The sequence below is a fragment of the Mesocricetus auratus genome, unplaced genomic scaffold (assembly GCF_017639785.1).
Source record: "Mesocricetus auratus isolate SY011 unplaced genomic scaffold, BCM_Maur_2.0 Super-Scaffold_100001, whole genome shotgun sequence".
Classification (NCBI taxonomy): Eukaryota; Metazoa; Chordata; class Mammalia; order Rodentia; family Cricetidae; genus Mesocricetus; species Mesocricetus auratus.
In genome coordinates, this window is record NW_024429187.1 from 8,269,298 (window position 1) to 8,287,072 (window position 17,775).

At 37.6% G+C, this 17,775-nt stretch overlaps 1 protein-coding gene across 1 annotated transcript in view; it reads left to right on the forward strand.

Moving 5' to 3' along the window:
- Pik3c2g (phosphatidylinositol-4-phosphate 3-kinase catalytic subunit type 2 gamma) overlaps positions 1 to 17,775 on the forward strand; it is a 334,840-nt gene that overhangs the window by 71,178 nt on the left and 245,887 nt on the right. The window contains exons 9-11 of the mRNA XM_040743461.1: positions 3,133 to 3,255; positions 8,125 to 8,158; positions 11,956 to 12,154. Coding sequence (XP_040599395.1) covers positions 3,133 to 3,255; positions 8,125 to 8,158; positions 11,956 to 12,154 — 356 coding nt within the window. The remainder of the gene's footprint in view (positions 1 to 3,132; positions 3,256 to 8,124; positions 8,159 to 11,955; positions 12,155 to 17,775) is intronic.

Below are 17,775 nucleotides of genomic sequence, written 5' to 3' on the forward strand. Positions count from 1 at the left end.
TTTTATCCATAACCATTGTGTTTGTATGTGTGAGTGTGTGTGTGTGTACAAGTATGTACATGTGTTTGTGTGAGCACATATATGTGTATGAATGTGTGCATGAGCCTATGCCTGTGAGTATGAGTATATACATCAAATACACACACACACACACACACACACGCACACGCACACGCACACGCACACGTCGAAGTAGGGTTGGAAAGTGTGTCCACATTGCTTTGAGTATACTTCTGCCTGAGTTCACAATAGTAGCAACCTCTGAAATAGTTACTTTTCACAAACTGTAACTGGCATTTCGGCAGAAGGGTTTGTTGTGGTTCATGGTTTGAGGGGCTACTACCCTCTTTAATAGTAGGCCTGATAGCAGTCAGCTCCTGATGATATGTGTGAAGTGATCAGAACTTTTCACCTCTTCACATAACCTGAAACAGAAAGAAGGGAATTGGGATGGAGGAAGAGCTAACCTGTAACCTGTAAGCCCTGCCACCAAGCAGTTTTGGCAGTCTATGGGTTATCCAGGACATCAAGTCCTGATGGGGGATGTCCTTCTGTATATGTTTCTCTTATTGGTTGATGAATAAAACACTGAATGTCTAGTAGTCAGGCAGGAAGTACAGGCAGAGCTAGGAGAAGAGGAGAATTCTGGGGATAGGAGGCAGAGAGAAGTTGCCAGGGAGATGTTGCATAGCTGCTGAAAGAGTAACATGCTGGAGTATTCTCTGGTAAGATAAGACCATGTGGAAAGACTTAGACTAATAAAAAGGGATTGATAATTAGGAGACAGCTAGCCAATAAGAAGCCTAAGCCATCGGCCAAAGAGTTTACAGTTAATATAAGTCTCTGTGTGTTTATTTGGGGCTGAAGGGCAGTTGGAAAGAAACTCCATTTACAAAGTCCAGTCTTAAACATGACACTATAAATTACAACCCAGTATTGATGAAATGCACAGAAAACCACAACCTTAACCCTAGTTATTAGGAGAGTATGACTTTTCATTTATTTTTTCAACTAAGTAGTATTCTGGTACCCACATGATTCTCAGTGTGATCATTTGTGATGAGACACACACTAATTAAGCAGCTGACTCTTCAGCACAGGGTTACTCAAATGATGGGGATGTCTTGTGTATATGTTTCTCTTATTGGTTGATGAATAAAACACGGTGGCCTATAGGGCATCAAGATAGGCATGTCTGGAAGCTGTGGAGGATTCTAGGAAGTGTAGTCAGAGAGGTAGAGAGGAGTCTCCGTGTGATCCCAGGAAAAGAGGACACAAGTCAGGCATTCTCCAGTAAGATAAAACCATAAATTAGTAGTTATAGGTTAATAATTAAGACAGAGCTAGTCAATAAGAATCCCTAGTCATTGGCCAACAGATTTATAATTAATATAAGTCTTTGTGTGTTCATTTGGGGCATGGCTGTGGGACCAGACTGGAGAGAAGAAGCATCCATAACACTCATAGATATTTATTCTCCATGCTAAAATGAATGACTGCATGTTTTTAATACATGAAAGACTTAAAACAAATCTGAACTAAACACCACCCTTTATATTTGCTCATTAGTCATGTCTGTTGATGTCTGTTTTTCCTTCTATGATATTCATTAATTATTCACCCCAAGTTTATCTTCCAGTATTTATAAAAATATCTTAAGTCATACTAGGAAGGCATTAAGAAGTGGTTTTCTTTTCCACTAAAGAGGTGAAATGGTGTCCTATTTAGCGTAAAAACTTGCGAATCTAAAACTTAATTTAATTGAGTAAGCAGGTTTAAGTATTTTTATGTCGTGAGCCCTTTCCTATGTCTCACTTACCTTCCTATTTTATCCCTCCTCCTTTATCTCATCCTTCTTGTCCTCCATCTCTCACTTTACTTTATATAATATTAAATTGCATTTAAGTTAGTTAGTAAAGCAGTTAGAGACTGTTGCAGTATATTTCTTTACACTCTGTGATGATGTGTCACTGTGGTTGGTTTAATAAAGAGGTGAATGGTCAATACCTAGGGAAAAAGAGGTTAGGTGGGACGTCTGGGGACAGAGGGGAATTCCAGGAAGAAGAAAGTCAGAGACAGCAGCCTGATGCAGAGGAAGCAGGAGAGGAAAAAACCACGAGTCACATGACAGCACACAGCTTAGTAGAAATGAGTTAATTCAAGTTTTAAGAGTCAGTTGGGAAGAAGTCTAAGGCCAAGCTTTCATGATTAATAATAAGTCTTGGTGTCATTATTTGGGAGCTGGTGGCACAGAGAAGGACTTGTTACATATGGAGTCCTGTAACGTGCATTCTTTCTGCCAGCCTGGTCCCAGAGCTGGGTCAACCCCAAATAACATACAGAGACTATTAGTTACAGTGCTGCCAGCCAATGTCCAGGGCTTCTCATTTGCCAGTTCTATCTTAAGTATTAACCCACAACTACTAATATCTATATTTTTATAAGGCCTTATCTTTCTGAGGACGCCAGCCTCATGTGTCCTCTCTTCCTGGGATCACATGGCGACTCTTCACTCTTAACTACATTTCCCAGACTCCTCCACGACTCCTAGTTCCACCTGTATGGCTTCCTTATTGGCCAACAGTGCTTTTTTCATCAACCAATAAGGCAAACACATACACAGAAGGACTTCCCCCATCAGTGCCCAACATGAGGACTTGAACATCCAAACATAGGAGCTGAGAAAGCCAAGAAAAGTTTTGGACAAGGAGACAGATGTAGATTTATAGTTCTTCAGTCTCTCAGATAGGCTGATACTTGACAGCACACAGAGGTGTAGCTACTGGCTACTGCCTGTGAGCTGGAACCAGCTGCCAGAGCCATGGGCCAGCATCGTGTGCCAGTGCCATGCACTAAGCCGAGCGACCTGGCAGCTGACAAGGCAGCTTAAGAGTTGTCTCTCGAAGTCAGAGAGTGCTGCAGATGCATAGTAAAGCCAGGTCCAGACACAGGAAACCTCTAAAAAGGTACATTATGTTTTTAAAAAATGTGCTTAGATGCTGAAGAAAAAAAAAGAAAATGGATATAGAGTCGTCTAGAAAGACACATTCCATTCTGCTCCTTGCCCATGAGAAAGAGGCCAACTAGAGATAAATTTTAATAAATGGCAATATGTGATCTTGTCATCTACAGTCACATGTGGATAATATTATTGAAGAAGTTAAAAATATATGCAGTGTTCTGGGATGTGTTGAAACCAAACAAGTTTCAGATGCAGTAAAAGAACTAGAACTACTTCAGAAGAGCCAACCACAGGTAAATATATACAGTTGCTGCATGTAATTAAGCCTGCATGTGACAATCAACTAAAGAGAATGAAACGTTTTTATTACTGGAAATCATATGTCTGTGTGTATATGTGTGTGTGTGTCTCCATGAGGACAGGCTGCTCAATTATGCTATCCCAAAGAGATTAATTAAACTAAAAGGAAGTTTTTAACACTTGGGAAATTTGTGACTACCCTCAAAATTTCCAAGGGCAGAGTCTACAAGTATCTCAGAGGATGTATAGGCTGGTCTCATGCATGGGTACAGAGCCATCCATCTGTGTAGCCAGGAGGCAGTAGAGTGCATCCGTGTTTTCTCACTGAAAATGAAGTAGACACTGATGCTGTGATCTCTGGGTGAGTTCTCTGGGAGCTGTACCCTCTACAGTTTACAACTTTGAAGGGTTTGGAAAAATAGAGTATTATGCAAGATTTTAAATCTGAGGAAAGAAGGGAAATCTCCAATGTACATTATAATCAAAAACAGTGTTTATGAAATCCATTCACCATGTGTCAATTAAGCAAGTGATCAAACAGAGATATAACAATCATGGCAATATACTGCAACTAGTAGTAGTAGTAGTAACAATAGCAGCATGATATTCCCTTCCAGAGCATGCTATGATCCCATCTGTACTAACACACCCCAAGTAGCATGTTCACTCTATACAGGTTCACTGGCAATAAGGTTTAATTTATAAAATAGGCTCATAAAGAAACCAATGAAGCTGATTGTGCATAGCAATATAATAACATACTATGACTTATAGCACAACTGTCAGCAAGATTACTCTGGCTCTTTGAATCCATTATGTCAAAGATGGTTACTTGAGCACAAACACTCCAAAACCAAAACAGCTAATTGTGCAATTCAGATGTTACTAAGTGACTGGGGTGTAAGCAGCAAATATTTTGTGGATGCGGGGGACAAAGGGATGATGCTGGTCCTGGGAAGTGAGGAGTTGGACAAGGAGGACTTTCATTTACTACTCAGAATGATGTTCAACTTAAAAGTTGTGGATAATTTATTTCTTGAATGTCCTACTTATTTTTAGCATGTTTATTTATTATTCAAATCAGTTGCACATGGTGTTTAGGAACAGAGGATTAATATATGAATATAGGAATTCTTTATCTGCATGAAGAACAGCAGCAAAGATGATACTACTTTTAAATACTTTAGTCCAGAAAAATCTCAAAAGGTTGATTTTAAATGTACCTAATCTCTTTTACTGGATATGTGAGTAATTATGCTGGCTGCTTATTGTTGCTGAGACTAGAGTGACTATGCAAAGTCAGTAATTGAATGCATGGCTATGTCTTGTTTTAATCACAAGTTGTTTTGATATCAAACAATGGAAACAAATAATTTATTTGCATTCTGTGAGCAGTGATGTTGACAGTCTTAAAATGCCCCAGACACAGATCACCAAATATGCTAAAAATAAACATCAGCTAAAAACCAAGACATCGAAGCATTAAAAAAGCCATGTTTAGGATAGTCAATAATCCCCAAGTCTAAGAATGATTTTTGCTCTGAATTGCCCTTAGTGAAGAAATCCATTCTTTTACTTTCCCATTTATTGAAGGGGCTAGTTGGATTTGCAACTTGAAGAACAGTCCATCTGTGCAGGGAGCTGGGGCATCAGGAGTTGAAAGTATCTGGCCATGTTGCCTTTGAAACCAGGAGGAAGAGAGCAGTGAACACATGCTGCTTTTCATTTCCCAGTCAGGGAATGGTATCTTCTGAAGTGTGAGCTCTCATTTCAGTTAATGCAACCAAGATAGTCCCTGTGCTCAAAGGCTAAAATAACCTAGATAAACCCCAAATGGATTCTCATGGGCTTGTCTCCTAGGTGAGTCTAATCTCTAGATTGTGCCAAGTGGATATTCGCCACTAACCATCCCACCACTAGTACAGAAGCAAATTAAGTAACTGTGGAATCTCTAAGCCTTGATTTGAATAACTATTAAGATTTGTGATCTTCACATGTGATAGTAAGGTGAGAAATATGATGGGCACCCACTTAATTTGGCTGTATTGTTCTCTGTGCCAGGATACTATGGTCTTGGAAATCATACCATCCATAAATTCAGAAAATAAATATTTCTATAAACTTAATAATTAAAAGTTACTTCACTTCCACTAAATGATGTCAAGTCAGAATGCCAAACCAGTGAGAATTATCTCCCAACAAATAATTCACGTCTTTTTGGTCATATCACACATTGGAGATGTTGTGAGCATTTAGACCTGATAACAAAACACAATCTTATAGTATTACAAGTGTGATTAGAGTCCAAGCTCTCCTATTTCCTATCTGAATCAGATTGTGGGAAATTCATTAACCTCACTGGTTTTCAATGGTGGAACCTAAATCAGAACCACTGATAACACCTGGAGGTTACGAGGATGATGCTTGTCATAGCTCCGAGTCTTCCTCCCAAGGTTGGCACAACCTTTAACTCACACAAGCTCCACCCTGCCCCCATTATCTCATGGCCATTAATTAGTAGCCTTACGACAAACATGGACCTTTGTCACAGCAGACCAGATGTGGACATGGTCTTCTCTGTGGAGACCATTAGGCTGGATGTAAAAAATTTTTTTGATGAAGATGCCCTTCCCATGATATTAAAGTTCTCTAAGGAATAAAACGCCTGGTCTCAGAAGAAGCCATTTCTTAAACCCTCTGTAAAACAACCTAAACTTTTCTCCAAGATACCCAACTTCTCAATAAATCTGAAGCCTAAAGAACCCTTTATGTAAGAACTGGCTATTTCCTGGGAGTGCATTGAGCAATTATGTGCTTAGATTTATGCATTGAAGACGTTGTGGGTTTAGGCACTAAATGTGTGATACTTTTTCTTTGCAAGTGAACTCATATATAGCCTCATATTTTCAAGAAGGGAATGATTTGATTGGACAGAAACAAAGAAAGTTGAGAATTGAGAGTTTTACTTTATTTAATAATTGATATTTTAATCAACTATACCCCACCACCAAGATCTTAATTATTTTTACAGACTTTGAAGCTCATTGTTTCCATGTTGTATGTGCTGATCCTGCCCATCAATTTTAAATCCTGTCTTAATTGTGAGCCTGTATACAGAAGAACCCTGGCCCTAAATGCCAAATACATTTTGCATGATTTGTGAAATAAACACTATCAATTAAATAGTCAACAAGAACCAACCTGTCCACCTGCTGTAAATCTAAGATAACAAACACTGAGGGGTTCAAGTCTCTGCCAGCAACTCTCAAATTTGAGATGCTTTGCTTTTTTCTGGCTTCATTTTTAGTTTTCTTTGCAAGACACTGTTTCCTGAAATGTAGGGAAGTAATTAAGTATCTAATAAACGAAAGTTTGGCAAAATGAAAAATTAAATTATAAATGTTCTTCTATTCTATTCCATGCTCCCATGTAGCACAGAAAACAATCTTTAGCCTTCAAGTTATATTTCAGAAACTCATTTAATATATTTTTGTAAAATACTCAAAAAAAAAGCTGAAGCACAGAGTGGAAAATATGTTCTTTCCTGTTGTGCTACAGGTGTATGTCATGGTGATTTTATAATACACATATACATTTCTGAAAGAATTAAATTTTAGTCAAGCTAAGCTAAGAGTTCAAAGAGTCTGGCCCACCTGGGCAGGATGAAGATATTATCTGTAGTTGTGGGAACTAGTGTTTGATGCTATATTCTAGTGAAATACTTACCTAACACAAGGGCTTCTGAGGCTCATAAAAATGACATTTTGAACCAAAATGTTACTTTAAATTTTAATTATATTTTTACCATAATAGAAACATTCCTTATCTGAAAGAATCCTCCAGAAGTTCTTTAACACAAGAAAACAGCTATTCCCTAGTTTATTTGCTTAATACATATGCTTTTTGGTTAAATGGCATCCTTATAAGAAAACTTTTATATATTTAATTAAAGAAAAAATGACTTGGATGATAATGCACTCATGTTGTCCCATGTACCAAAAGAGCTGAGGCAGGAGATGAACAGGAGTCCAGGAGTATGAGTCTACCATGGCCAAAGTATCAAGACTCCATAAAGTTATTTTTCAGTCTTCTAAAAGTTCCTTCAATTAGAATGAATATTACTAGAAATGAGTACTTTGCTTTCTGCTGATGCATTATTTTTAGTGGACTGTGAGTCATAATGTATTGTTTTCATGGTAATGAACTTAAAACCAGCAAGCCTCAAGCCACCTAATTACACACACATAAATACAGTCATTATGTTGTGGATACAAGTGTAAATGACAGATAAAAGAATAAAAACAGTAACATTTCAGATTGTGTTTTTATTTGTGATATGATTAACATATTTTCTTCTATGTTCAACCATGAGCTAATTAATACTCTAAAAAAGGATAGAAATAAAAACAGGTGGAGAATCTATATGATTCTTTTCCCTCTTCATCTGGACCTCTTCAGGATAGTCCCCAAAACTTGTGTCTGGACATCTTCTAATAATGAGGGACATGCGGTGAACAAGGAGAATTTGCAATGCACTCTTAACAGGAGATTTAGTTCCCATCGTGGAGGAGAGTCAGAGCTTAGACAAAGTCTGCAGAGTGCTTTAATAATGAAAATCTCAGCCGGTTTGAGCAATCTCTTTAAAAAAATCAAATAACCTATATCACTCATTGAAATATCCAGAAGTCTTTCTTATTAAGCAATATAGATATTCAGTATTTAACATGCAACACAGATAAATAATACTGAGAAATATTTTTATCATTTTCTCATCTCAAAGAAATTATAGTGTATCGATTTTACATATTACTGGTTTGGTGATTTTTCTAAATTAGTAACACTTTATTTTTTTATTTTTTTAGAATTTTCATCAGAAATCAGAGACTTCAAGAAAAGGTAATGAAAATATGCATTCAAATATTTGAAGAATAAAGGGAACAAAGGATCTGAGTCTTAGAATTCCCTCGATTTTTTTTCAATTACATCTAAGTACTTTAGCATGACATGGTGGAAAGTGGTTTATTCAGACCTTCAGATCCTTCCTGCTGGTGGAAGTGATGAATTCACAAGTGAATAAAGACCCTTCATTCTGGTTTTTAAATAAAATGGGAAAAGTAGAGACACCTAACAACAAAAGGGGTTTTGATTAATTGATTGATTGATTGATTGACTGACTGACTGATTGTGAGGCTGATAGACTGGAATCACTATGTAGCCCTGCTGGAATTCACTATGAAGATAAGACTGACCTTAAATTTCCAGGGAGCTCCATGTTTATGCCTCCTAAGAAGCGTAAAGACTATTAACCACCCATGAATTAGATTGTGTTGTGAGAAAGTTGTGGGCATTGATCTCCAAAGTCATTCCAATTTAAACTCAAGCTTTATTTGAAAGACCAGCTGGTAGACGAGACAGAAGGACTGGATTCTGAAGCAGGACTCCCAGAGGATGAAAATTGAAGGATTCTTTCCGAGTTTTGTGAAGAGTGGAGTGTGTGTTTATATGCTTCAGACCAGGGTCCACTTTCAGATCTAGTTTCCAACATTAGCTTTACCAATTCTGAGCTCTGGGACCCAAGAATAAACTCTTGAATTTAGTCCTAATAGGCACAAAACATGATGGTGTGTGACTGAGAATGCTGTTTTGACAGTGAGATGATCTTTGAAAGAGGAACAGCTGAGCACCCTCCAGGGACAACACAGCTAACAACCGATGACCTTGAATGCAGAAGTGACTGTGACATGTATTTGAAACAGCCCAGCTTCCACAGTTCATCTTTCTATTTGGGAGTTGCATGAAAAACAAACAGTCTGAATTCTAATACCAACAGTTGGAAAGGGTTGGTCAATATTAGAGTCACCCTCTAGGTGTCATCACAGCAGGTGATACAGGGGCAGGGGATATGGAGAAAACACTGGAGCTAGTGCTAAGGGGATATGGATATCAGGAGACTCTAGGACATGGAGGGACCGAAGTGACACAGGGTGTCTCAAATGTTCATGGCACAGATTCTTATGATCATCTGTGAAGAGCACATGCTCAGTTATGCTGATACAAAGCCCTGCCCATTTCTATTGGGAGTGCTGTAATGAGACCTGTTCCTCCATACTCCTCATGGCATTAGAACATGAGATTCCATAATAATGGACAGCAATGTGCCCAAAGATTTGTACTCCATAATAAATCACAACAGATTTCAATTCATAATCTGCTTTACAAATAAATTAGCATTGTAATTCTTCTCTCAGAGAAAAATGCAGGTGTGATAAATATTATTTCTCCATGTTTCTCTACCTAGCCCAAGGTCTTGATTCACGGAATTATTTGATGATGTCATTGTTGTATATGTATGTGTGTTCCGGTGTATGCATGCATATGTGCTTAGAGGTCAGAGGTCACCATCAGGTGTTCTTCATCACACTCCTCCTGGTTTTTTGAGGCAAGATCTCTTACTACAGTTGGAGTTTACCTGGCTGACTGCACAGCAAAGTTCAGGAAGCCACCATCTATTTCTGCCTCCCAGTACAGGGATAACAGATGCAAACCACTGGGCAAAGTCTTTTAAAATATTGATTTTATATGTATGAATGTATGCCTGCATGTACTTAACAATGGTACTATGAAGGTCAAAATAGTGTAGCTGGAGTTAAAGACTGAAGTCAGCTGCCATATGGGTGCTTGGAATTGAACCCCAGTCCTCTGGAAGAACATCTAGTGTTCTTAACCAGGGAGCCATCCCTCCAGCCCCCGTGCCTAGCTTTCCATGTGAGCCCTGAGGTGCTGGTCTCAGGTTTTCATGTCTTCATAGCAGGTGTTTGCTAATTGAGTCATCTCTGTAGCCTCTGATGATGCACGTGAAATGGATTCTTCATCCAGAGTTCTGGAAACACAGAGCACATTTGGGACACATTACTAAGCAACCTTACAGACACAAATAGTAACCCAGAACTCTCCTTCTGCACTAACAGTAAAGAGTAAAATGTGATAAGTATCAAAATTCAAGTTCTCAAAAATATGAACTTGAGGACAGATCAATAATGGTATATATATATATATATATATATATACATATATATATATATATATATTCGCTGATACACTTTCACAAGATTGGGTGTAACTGGCAAGAAGTTTATGCTTCTTGTTCTAAAGAACTGATAGCAATTTAAAAAGAGGAAACAAGATGTTTCTAGGAACTTCCAAATGTCTGCCACCCATGATTCAGGAAGCAAATCCCTGTTGGGTGGCCTCCAGGGTGTGACAAGCCTTCTTTTAGGACTATTATAATGATGCTTTTTGCGTCTGCCTCATTAATTCCCACTGCTGATTTCTCAGAGAAATTTAATTAGAGGCTTTTCTCTTTGCTCATCTTTCCCCAGGCTGTTACAAAAAAGGGGGGTACGCCATTTAAGAAACGAGGAAAATAAGCACAGTTTGTCTATCATAAGTTTCTTGTGCATTTATGAATACCTAAGTGAATAATAGCCTGTGTTGAGCAACAACAAAGAGTGTTTAACTGTGGGCAGAACTGCTGGAGGACGGGGTGTGGGAAGAAGCACCCTGCTGAAGCTGGTTTCTATCCTGAGGAGCCTACATACTCTTAACACCCGGATGGTGCACAATACTCCGGAAAAAAAAAGCTAGCTCTTTGCACCATTTTCTTTTCAAAACAACTAGAAGCCAAGATGCAACTTGTGTTTCAGAACAGACTTTGGAGGACATTGTATGTTTCCATAAGTGACAAGACTTGGGTAGTATGCTTGAATCCTGTCCCAGCAGACACTAGGAAGCATCTAAGGATGTGCCGATCTGTCCCCTCAAATCCTTTGCTCCTGTAGGAAAATTATTAGCTAATTAGTCGTCTTTATCACTGCCCTTGTTTCATTTAAGTGATTATGAAAAATGTCCTAACAAAAGGCAACTTATAAACAAAAGGGTTTGCTTGACTTTCAATCTGAAGTTACAGTCCACTATTTAGAGAAAGTCAAAGCAGAAATTTAAAGTATCACATCCGCCATCAAGAGTAGAGAGGGAAAATGCATGGATCCTTGCTTTCTTGCACTCATTGCACTTTCTTCTGTTGTATATTGTTCTAGAACCCTCTCACAATGGGTTGGGCCTTCCTGCATTAGGTAACAAGCCTCAGGTTAACCCAACATAGAAAACCCCTCCCTGGGACTCTCCTCAGATGAGGTAGATTGTATCAAGTTGACAGTTAAAACTGATGCTCACAGTGACAATACTTTATATCATTGAAAGACAGTAGATGAGTGTTCAGCCAGTGGTAAACAAATCTTTTAGACAGAATTTGTTTGAAGTGATCATAAGCCATTTAGAAAATATGACACTTTTCTTATGGTTAACTCTAAAAAATTATAAACCAGAAGATAATTGATCGTAAATTTCAGTCGATTGGCATAAATCACAAAAAGAGCCTCCAATTTGTAACTAAAGGATATATTTTCAAAATCTCTACTGCTAAAGATATGGAAGTGTGTAGACAGATGATCTACCAGGAGCTATGCCAAGCTGCCTCCAGAGGCCCAGGTGGCTAATTGGCTTCAGTTAGTAAGGGTCATTTTAATTAAATTTTATTTAAATTTCATTACAAGAGATTTCAAAGCTATAATTGACGGCTTATGAGAAATACGACCCTTCACAGACATCCCAATCTCTCTACTTTACTCCCCTAGGCTTCACAGAGAAAGTGACAGCTGAACTATCAAGATCCATCTATCAGCTAATCGAAGTGTACTGCAGCAGCTTCTGCACTGATTTCCAGCCTGTGCACACACCTGGAGGAGCCCACTCCTGCATTCACGCTGGGCTCCATCCCCACCTGAGCTTCACAGTGTGTGCCCTGCACAATGTTCCAGAGACTTGGGCACACAGGTGAGCAGCAGAGAATTCTCACAGTTCCCTCCTGAGCATAATTAGCTTTGTTCTCACTTGAAGAAGCAACTATATCATAAAATGTTGGGATATCAATTGGTGCAGATTTATCTTTCATCTTAAGGCCACTTAATAAAAGTTAGATTCCAGGTGGGTATTCATGTTTCCTTCACCGTATTACAATAATGGCTATACTCAGTGCCTCATTATGAATTAGAAAATATTCATCCTGTATAGGGGCTTCCCTAAGATTTTACTTTTCATGACTTAGTTTAAATGATTAATAATAATTAATAGTATATAAGAGGAGAGAAAGTGTGTGCACAGGCACTAAGAGTATTTAATTTGTAGAAAGCATAGCTAAGCTCTCTGATCCCTATAAGGTTGTGAGTGGTACAGATATTTCATCGGATTAGTGTCTTACCAAAGTAAGAATTACCAATGGATTATTTGATTTTCACAATATTCAGGGAATACCCCTGGGATTTAAGTTAGCTCCATTTATGTAATAGTTTCTAGAATAACATATTTAGAGTAAAATTTAAATTCTTTATCAATTGAACATAGACTACAGTGGTAAACTTTATTAAAATTAATTAAATCGATTGTTAATAAACATACTATACTTACAGCATTTGACAGCTGAAAGAAAAGCTAAAACTAGTTATTCAAATGCATATTTTAATATTAATATATTTTGTTAATTCCATACGTTGTAATGATCATGTTCACCCCTGCTTCTGTAGTAGCCCCATGTTGTAGTGCCAGTCTGTTGTTGCCTGTCTTTGTGGGGCTTCAGTCGGATCCAACTGACTTGCGTGGTTCGTACCTGAGAGGGGGAGTGTGGATTGAGAACAGTCAGGTAAAGACGCTAAAAAAAAAAAAAAAAAAAAAAATGACGGCCAGGCATTGGTGGCACATGTCTTTAATCCCAGCACTAGAGAGGCAGAGGCAGGTGGATCTCTGTGAGTTCAAGGCCACCCTGGTCTCTAGAGCGAGTTCCAGGACAGACTCCAAAGCAATACAGAGAAACCCTGGTTCGAAAAAAGAAAAAAAGAAAGGAAAAAAAAAAGACGGAGACACAGGATAGTCAGGAGGGCAATCCAGTGAATACTGAATGTCCCAAGTTTATTCTTCAACATTCTTAAGTACCCCCGCCAAAAGGGGAAACATAGCAGAAGACTTCTATTATAATGTATAAGGAGCAAACAGATTTTCTTCTCTTAATCCTCCAAGCATTTGGGAGCCACACCTGTTATGAGGGTCAAGAGTAAACACACCTCAGCCCAAGTCTGTTGTTATCTAGATAAGACCAAGGCCAAGAAATATCCTGCAGTAGCCAATCTTAGACCTTTAGGTCTTTTGACTTACTAGGGACAGTTTTGAACTTCCTGACCCGAGGCAAGATGAAGCAGAGCCTTGCTTCTCCATCTCTTCCCACATCCACCCCCTTCTGTAGCCACCCAATTTCATGTTTTCATTATCTTTCTATCAATCCAGTCCAGTTTGGCTGCTCTTAAAGTGATGCGTGTTGGTCATCCACTGGAGGGTGATTGACCTACAGGAGCCACACCCTTTTCTTTAAGAAAACTCCCCTTCTCCCAGCAGCAGCTATCAATGATCACTAGTGACTAGACTAGGGATGGGGCTTCATGCACATCTCCCCTCTATGAGCTGAGCTTTTACAAGTCTTGCGGGTGCTATCATGCATACTTTGAGTTCATGTGTACATCTACGATGTTTTATCTGAAAAAGTTTCCTTGTAATCATCTGTCAACTCTGACTCTTACAGTCTTTCTTCCCTTTCTTGCTGGAAGATCTTTGAGCCTTGGGAAGAAGGTTGTGTGTGTGTGTGTGTGTGTGTGTGTGTGTGTGTGTGTGTGTGTGTGGTGTGCAAAATGAAATGTGAACTTACTTATATAATTAATGCAAAAATAAAATGTATCTCTTTAGAGAAAGCTATATACACTTCTCTTTAGAAAAATATGGAAGACTTACATGATCTGAAGGGAAAACAGAATTCATACATTTCTTTAGAATATACCAAATGTTACCAAATGAATTTCCTGTATTGACATTATGATGAATTTTAAAAGAACGCTGTGACATTGCATGGGCCCTAGTGAATAATTTCTTACAATTTTCTAGTTATAAGTGAATATACATTACTTTAATACATATGGAAATTTTCTGTAACGTGATAAATACAACTAAAGCTATATATACAGCAAATATACATACACATGTATTCATGTGTCTATTGATACATAAGTATATGCATAGCAAATGCTATCTATACATTAATACATTATGTACATTAGTGAAGGTATACTATAGATTTGATCATATTGTGTATTTGAATAAGTATAATCTATTCAACTTTCCTTCATTTGTCTCTACAAATCACTTGTATGCAGTATAAATTGCCTCAGCATATTTTAGCATATATAACATTGTTACATGAAGATAATTATGTATGCATGTACATATAATTATAGACACAAATATTGCTTTTGTACAAAGGAACTAGTGTAATAAATGGGAATCTTAGTAGATTAAACAAAATTGTGCATTTTATTCACTAGAGGAACAAATTTTAAGACTAAAGCTGGAGGCTGTCCCCAGAAAAAGCACGCTTTCTCTCCTAAGGAATTCAGGGTCAGCCAAACTTCTAACAAAATGCCAACAAACTGCATATTTGTAAGTTTTCCTGATGACTTTTATTTACTTGTACCTGTCAAATTTCTTCCAAATTTAGTAATGTAATACAACAGACTAAGATCTCACACTCTGAGAATCAGAAGTGTAGGAGATGACTTAGCTGAATAGTTCTGGGTGGATCTAGATGAGTCCCATTCATATTTGTATCAAAACTGTCATAGTATAGAACAAAATTTATCTTTTAGCCTCATAATTGCTACATATTGAAGATTCCTGTGTCTCAATGATAACATAACTTTATCTGCTAATACGTACATACACATTTTGCATAATACATACCTTCATAATCACAAATTATTAATTGTTCACAAATTGCCCTTTACAATATCTGTACAATAATCCAAAAATGTCTTAATGTGTAATATATGCTCAATAGAGATTTACTGGAAGGATCTACATAAACTTTTTTGAATATAATTGTAAGTCATTTGATTTATGAAATAGGTATGTGGGCCAGCGGGGCTGGAGGTCAGGAATAAGCTGAATTAGAAACTGAACAAGTGTTGATTGCAAAAGAAATGTTAAACAGGAGACTCTGGAAGTGAAGAAGATACTGTAGGAGGCATTAGATCCTGAGGTCCATGGGCCAGCAGCAGTGAAAACCAGTCCAGAATAATTAGAGCCAGGAGGAGAGTGGATGACCAGAAAGTGTCAACAGCCATTGATAGTAGAAAGAGTAATACAAAACCACGTTATAGGTTGGGGCTATATTAAAAAGTTCAAAAAAACATTTTAATAATATTCTGTTAATTCCCTAAGATTTAATACAAATATATTTTGATCATATTTACCTCCATACTCATTCCTGAAACACCCCTGCTGCCTAGCCACAACTTTTGCTCTTTCTCTGTCTCATCTCTTTGTCTCTCTATCTCTCTATCTCTTTCTGTGTCTCTGTCTTTCTCTTTATGTCTTTATCTCTATCTCTGTCTCTGTCTATGTCTCTCTCTCTCTCGTGTGTGTGTGTGTGTGTGTGTGTGTGTGTGTGTGTGTGTGTGTGTGTGCGCGCGCGGTGTCAGTGTGGTGTTTACATAGTTTTTTTTAGAAGGTCTCATTATGTAGACCAGGCTGGCCTTGAACTTGCAAAGGTCTACCTGCCTCTGTCTCCAGAGTGCTTGGATTAAAAGTGTGTGCTTCTACACCACCCACTATTCTCTCTCATGCTAAAACTCATGGAGTATAATTTGTATTACTGAAACACTCTTGGATATGGGCACTGCTCCGGAAGGATGATCCATGAACCAGGGGCCATACTCTTAAAGAAAATTGACTGCTCTTCCTCTTCTAAATGCTATCAAATATTAACAGTCCCTTAGCTAGGTAGAGAACAAAAATTATTTTTAATCTCTTCAGTCATTCATAAAATACAATGCATGCCATGCTATGGTAATTAGAATGCCAGTGCAATTATGTGCATAATAATGTATATTATATAATACATTATATTCATGTGTAAATATTTTGACATTTGTAATTATGAGGACTCCAAACACATTAGCAAGCTGAAATTGCTTCTTAGTGAGAGTATTCTCTCCTTATGAGGCATATCAGAGAGACTCCTGGAGGCTCCTTGTCGTGTAACCTTTACCATCAAAAGGCATATGAGCAGACTGTCTTTCATGAAGGTCACTAAAATTTCATTTATAATCTCAAGTTTTCATATCACCATATCAAGCAATATGAATACTGTGAGCATACTAAGAAATGAATTCTAAGATTAAAAACCATTAATACATAAATACATAAATAAATATTCACTTCATGCTATTAAAACATTTAGTTGGCTAAAAAGATAAAATAAATATCAAAAATTAGCAGAAATACAGGGACAGTTTGATGGGGCCATCGAAATGTGTTACATAAATATATCTCAGAAACTGACTGATCAGTGAATTAAATGGGAAAGAATATAGAATAATATGCCAATACAAGTAACAAAGTACATACACGCCACAGGCATAATACAAATCATTACCACTCTTACATGGAGCCATCATTTTAAGAGACCAAAAAACTAAATTAAAAAGCAAGTCTAAGGAAAGTTGAGATAACTTTCATAAACATAGCTCTCACCCTGTTCTTTACTGTGTGATTAAGTAAAAATCCACTCTGTGTGTGTGTGTGTGTGTGTGTGTGTGTGTGTGTGTGTGTGTGTATAAATTGGAGTATTTTTTAAAGTACATGAATCAAGGAATTTTTTCTCCCAGGGAGAATCTGGGGGTTAGGAAATTTTCATATTCATTCACTGCTGGGTTTGGAAGAAAAGGAAGTGAATTTGGGCCAATCCAAGCCCTTGTCTTTCAGATTCACTGCAGGATTATGCTAGACCTTCTAACAAGAACCAGCACCAACACTCCTCAAACTAGTCCACAAAATACAGAGGAAAGGAACGCTTCCAACTTCATTTCACAAAGCCCTACTACTAAAACTGAAGGAGACAGAAAAAATAGAGAGTGGGGAAGGGATCAATAAAGTAGAAACTAAAAGAATAATATAATAGAATTAATAAACTATGAGTTGCTTCCTTGAAAAGATTTACCATATTGCCAAAGTCCTAGCCAAACCATAAAAAAATTAATTAATTTACTGGAGATGAAAAAGGTCTTTTTTGAGTAGACCCCAGTGAAACTCAGGAGATCATTTTAGAGAATACTTTGAAATTTTATATACACTTGTAATAAATAGACACATTTCCAAATACATATTGACCTGCCAGAACTAAACCCAGGGTGCGGAAGCAATTTAAAAAGACACATGGCAAGCAATGAGACCGAAGCAGCAACAAAAGGTCTCCCTATAAGCTAAAACCTAAAACAACACAGATTACTGATGAATTCAACCAAATATTAAGAAAGACATAAATCCAACCCCCCTCCAATTGTTCCATAATAGAACAGGAA